At 53.2% G+C, this 5,000-nt stretch overlaps 1 protein-coding gene across 2 annotated transcripts in view; it reads right to left on the reverse strand.

Moving 5' to 3' along the window:
• Positions 1-43: 43 nt before the first annotated feature.
• Positions 44-5,000, reverse strand: part of LOC125024679 (ras guanine nucleotide exchange factor P-like) — a gene marked incomplete at its 3' end in the record, with an annotated part of 13,335 nt that continues 8,378 nt past the window's right edge. The window contains 4 exon segments of one of the 2 annotated variants that reach the window (XM_047612478.1): positions 44-181; positions 351-1,206; positions 1,857-2,013; positions 2,135-2,978. In XM_047612478.1, the coding sequence (XP_047468434.1) occupies positions 44-181; positions 351-1,206; positions 1,857-2,013; positions 2,135-2,978 (1,995 nt within the window). 2 annotated transcript variants of the gene reach the window in all.

Below are 5,000 nucleotides of genomic sequence, written 5' to 3' on the forward strand. Positions count from 1 at the left end.
CCATGTAAAAATGTTTAAGATGAAAAGGTATGAAAATGCTTACCCTGTGACTGATTGAGTGACCGGGCTGTTGTAGGGACAGCCAGGTGTAGAGCAGACACGCCATTCTTATTCAGGGCCACCATCATGGGGCCTGCACTTGTTTTGACCTCCTCTGCATTATCTGTCCTATCCAAACCTTCTGCTGCAATCAGATTTATACAATTTTAGGATATTCAGAGGGCTTGTGGTTTGTTTTATCTTTAAACTTAATTGTATATTAAGAGTAGAAGGCTTCTGATGAACCCACATTGCTGACCACGAACCCACACATGCAAACTATACTCAACCCTTATGTGAAATAAACTTACCAGGGTGCGCCAGAGTGATAGTGAGGGGTTTAGAGCCATTGGGCGCGTGGTCAGCAGGTAACAATTTGTAGCCTTCTGGCGTGATGACTTGGATGGCCGTCTGCCCTAGTAGTCCCCCTGGAGCACCATTCAGCTGCATTCCACCTGCAACCAGCTGTGCTGGCAAGTGGATTCCTGTGTTGCCTATGATGGGAAGGTGTTCACTATGTGCGGTGGTGACGGTATCTCGTGTGACTGTGGGAGTCATGGTCGTGACAGCATGTGTCACCCACACCTCCTCCTGGGTACTGGTGGTGGCGTCATAATGAGCTTGGCCATAAAGCGGGGACGCCTGACGGGCACCCCACTCACCATTGTGGTGTGGGGACCTTGCCTGGCTCACCACCTGCTGGCCCCGAGGAGAAGCTCTGGCTGAATCAACCATGCTGGTCGACAGGTTCAATGGCTGATTGGGGTCTGCAAAGTTATCTCTGGGACCAGCAGCACCGAGGCCATTTATGTTTGTGGTTTCAATGGTTGTAAAGCTTGGAGTCCCCTGAGATTGGTTAATGTGCAGACGTGGGGAGAGTGAGGAGGGAGGGTCACTGGAGGTGCTCGGAGAGGCCTGTGTGCCTGCATCCCTTGCAGCCTCTTCGTCCAGGTCTGGCTGCTCAGAAGCAGTGGTTGTAGACTTGGTCTCCTTATCGCGGTGCTGGTCAAGGGACGCTGCATCAGGCAGGAGGGTACTGAAGTCAATATGGTCCCAGCGAGCTGACAACTCTTTCTTCAGAGTCGCCAGGTTCTGTTGATGAGCAATCTTTTCCCGCGCAAGACGCTCCATCTCATGTTCATACTCCCGCTCCTTTCTTTTCAGATTCTGAAAACCATTAAGGCCAGAAATTAAATCCGTGTCTGCATAAGATTATCTGAGACAATCATAACTACTAAGGTATCTAGTCACCGGATATGCACCATGAAATTGTCTTTATATCTTCAACATACAGTAAAACCACTATATTTGTTTCTATGTGTAACCCCATAAAATGTCTAGTGGTAATGTGACCGAAGTCATTAACCTCTCGTCTCGTCACCCACTTCTCGTCTATCCCCTGCCTTCCCCTTCTCATTCTCCTCCCTTCCCCTTCACTCCCTCTCCTTCCCCTACCCTTCCCCTCTCTTCCCTTCCCCTTTCTTCTCTTCCCCTCCCACTCCACCTCGCGAGGTGGCGAGAGAGCAGGTGTCGACAGCGGACAACTTAGGTCAAATCAATACCAGCATGACGTCACCACCTTGCATCACAAGGTGGCTACGCGTTCCCGTAGTAACGTGACGAAGACGTTTTGGGAACATCATGACCTACACCACCGTCTCATTTCCCAAATCTAGCATGTAGCTCCCGAGCGTCAAGCCCTTCTCGCTCTGACTGAATATCCCTGTGCCTAGGGTTGCTGTAGGCCTACGCGTGGCCTCATTAACATACTATTCCAGGTACATACAAAGAGCCACATCACTTTCCAACAACCGTACCTGGATGTACCGGTGAGCGGCCTTCAGTATGGTCTGGTTAGAGATCTTTTTATCATCCATGGAGGGCAACTGGCGTCGCAGGGTCTCGAAGCATTCCTTGAGATGAGCGCGCCTATTCTTCTCCAGTTTATTGTGCACCTCGCGGGATGGGGTGCTCCTGGAACAGCGGGTAAATAAGGTCAGTTAATTAAGGTGTCAGTGCTGAGAAGCTGGAACACCTATATCTATGAGATTTCATATAGACGTAAAGACAGAAAAACGCATCTTACACGACCTACCCTGAGCGTTTCTTGTCGTCCTTATAGAGGTTCTCCTCAGCGGCGTACAAGCCGTGATGCTGGAAGGTGCTGTGTGAGGGCGGGGAGAGCGAGAGGGACTTGGCGAGGCCGTTGGGCCGACTCACGCCGTTGGTCAGATGGGGATGGAGGGCGTCGTTGTGGGGCCGAGGAGCCGCGCCGGCATCGGAGGAGGTGGTGGACGTGGGCGGCGATGAGGAATCCTGACGGAAAGCACTCACCAGGCCGAGGGGCGAGGCGGCGCTGGTGCGGGGGGTGATGGCGTGGGGCGGGGACGCGGCCGGGGAACCAGGGTACGAAAGCGACGCCCGCGGGGACGTCTGCTGATGCTGGTTCTGGTGGGGATGCTGCTGTTGCTGCTGCTGTTGCTGCTGCTGCTGCTGTTGTTGCTGCTGCTGCTGCTGCTGCTGCTGCTGCTGCTGCTGCTGCTGCTGCTGCTGCTGCTGCTGCTGAAGATGATGCTGCTGAAGATGGTGGTGATGATGCTGTTGCTGTCCCCCACCCACACTGATGCCCACGATGCCTAACGAAGTTCTCACACCCCCACCCACGACACCTGCACTCGGCGGCGTTAAAGTGTGAATCCGCCGCTGGTGGGCGAGGTCATCGCGGGCGTGGGCTGGACTGGAAGGGGCGGTGCGAGGTGTGGGTGGCGGTGACACAGGGGCCACACCGGCGTGGGCGTTTTGTTGCTGGTGATGGTGGCGAGGGTGGCTACCCCCAGTGGTTACGCCCACAGAGCGAGTGAAGGGTTCGCCCGCCCGCCGGTACAGCACCTCTCGCTTCACTCCACCCTCGGCCACGGCCTCCTCGCTCGCCTCCTCATCTGCAATGGAACAAGGAATACACATGAACGAGACTAGCCATAACACTCACTCCTCTCTCTCTCTCTCATTCTTTCTGCCTCTCCCTCTCCCTCTCCCTCTCCCTCTCCCTCTCCCTCTCCCTCTCCCTCTCCCTCTCCCTCTCCCTCTCCCTCTCCCTCTCTCTCTCTCTCTCTCTCTCTCTCTCTCTCTCCCTCTCTCTCTCCCTCTCTCTCTCTCTCTAAGTTAACTCATCCTTTGGAGATGTCATATTTTGCCTCAAATAAATTTGTCAAAGTAAAAAAAAAAAAAGTCTCCTAGCTCATACAAATTCGAATGTTCCTTCATCTGTGAGTGTAAACATATACTGGAATTCTGCCGTTAGAAATTAACAGTACATGAACATGAACTGAATAATACCGCAAGCTAAAATGAATGACTTGTTTGGCCTCACAAATGTTCCTGTATCAGATAATAATAAACAATAAATGGACCCAGCCTGTAAACTGCAATTCGATACAAGTGTCTGTATGAGAGCACGTGGAAACAGGCTTGTCTGCATGCATAAATATGCGCCCTTGCGTTTCTACGTCAGCCACAGCACGCCAGGGTCCGAAGCGATCTGCCAGCTGTGACGGCGAAGTTGAAGTTCCTCTAATACCGTTACATGCAGGCAGCGTCCCCACGCACCGTCTCAAGGACAGTCGCTGGACTCCCTCCATCCTCACCTCATCTCTCCCCCGTCCCGGCTCCTACTTTCCTCCAGCACAAGTCAGGTGGCGAGGACACCTAGCCTTGCACCTCATTCCTCGGGAGGCGGGGCAAGAGGGGCAGGGGGAGGTGCTCTACCTCGGGAACCTCAGCTGGGTCTTGGAGCCTGTCAGGCTGTCCATACTCCCACCCCCACCCAGCCCACACACTGCTTGGATATGCTACAAGAACGCGTGACCTCCGCCGTGTTAGCAGGGGAGGAGCCTGGGGCGAAGGAGGGAGTGTCCGGGGTGGGGAAGGGAGAGGGGGAGAGTCTGAGGGAGTGGGGGGGGATCCCACGTGTGGAGGGAGCGAGTGGGCGGAGCTCTGCGCGCGCACGTGGTGGCAGCACCACTTGTTTACGTAACAGGCACACGTGGCTGCTGCCATATGCGGCCCACATTTAAAGCAGAAGAGGTACCTTACGACCTGTCTTAGGCTCTCTCTCTCTCTCTCCGATGCACACCATTTTAAGCTTACGTCGTCTGTCACACTTACAGCCTCTCTTACCAGCTGCAGGTTTTACTTCAAAATGTGTACATAACATATTTTAAGAAAGATTATCCATTATAATTCCCCACATTTTCCCCGCACAAAACCCTTACTCGTACACATAAACATTACAATACAAGGATCATAATAAAAACGACCAGAGACGAATTCTTAAAAAAAATAGCGAAGAGAAAGTATACGGCAGCAGTGGATTCAGGGTACGAAAAGGCAACACTGAGCTGTTGCCAATATCGTGTCTGGCAGCCGGACAAGTGCACCAGCCAGCCGCTCATGATGCCACCTCTCCCGACACCGCGCTCCCTTTACTACATTCCACTCCCCTTTACCGCAAACTTCACACTAGGCCCACTCGCAACACGAGTCCTGTGTCTTCATCTCTGCGCCAAAGGATAAAGGCCGCGTGATGAGACGTGAGCGACGGAAATCCCGTGCTCACCAAGATGCCAACACTCGCACACGGATGAGGGTCATCGGTAGTCCTGTTACCCTAGCTTGCAAGAGTATACATACACGTACGCCTGGTAGAGATACAGATTTGGTGTGACAACATAGCGAGAAATAAAATAATACGCGCGCACGCACGACGCGCACACACACACTGAGAGAGAGAGAGAGAGAGAGAGAGAGAGAGAGAGAGAGAGAGAGAGAGAGAGAGAGAGAGAGAGAGAGAGAGAGAGAGAGAGAGTTGAGGGAAGGGCGTCCAACAAGCTGAGCTTCCTCTAATGAGCAACAAGCACCTAGGCAAGCGCGAACTAAGCGAACACTTCTTGCCGACACCGCCA

Source organism: Penaeus chinensis, unplaced genomic scaffold, assembly GCF_019202785.1.
Source record: "Penaeus chinensis breed Huanghai No. 1 unplaced genomic scaffold, ASM1920278v2 CTG_3140, whole genome shotgun sequence".
Lineage (NCBI taxonomy): Eukaryota > Metazoa > Arthropoda > Malacostraca > Decapoda > Penaeidae > Penaeus > Penaeus chinensis.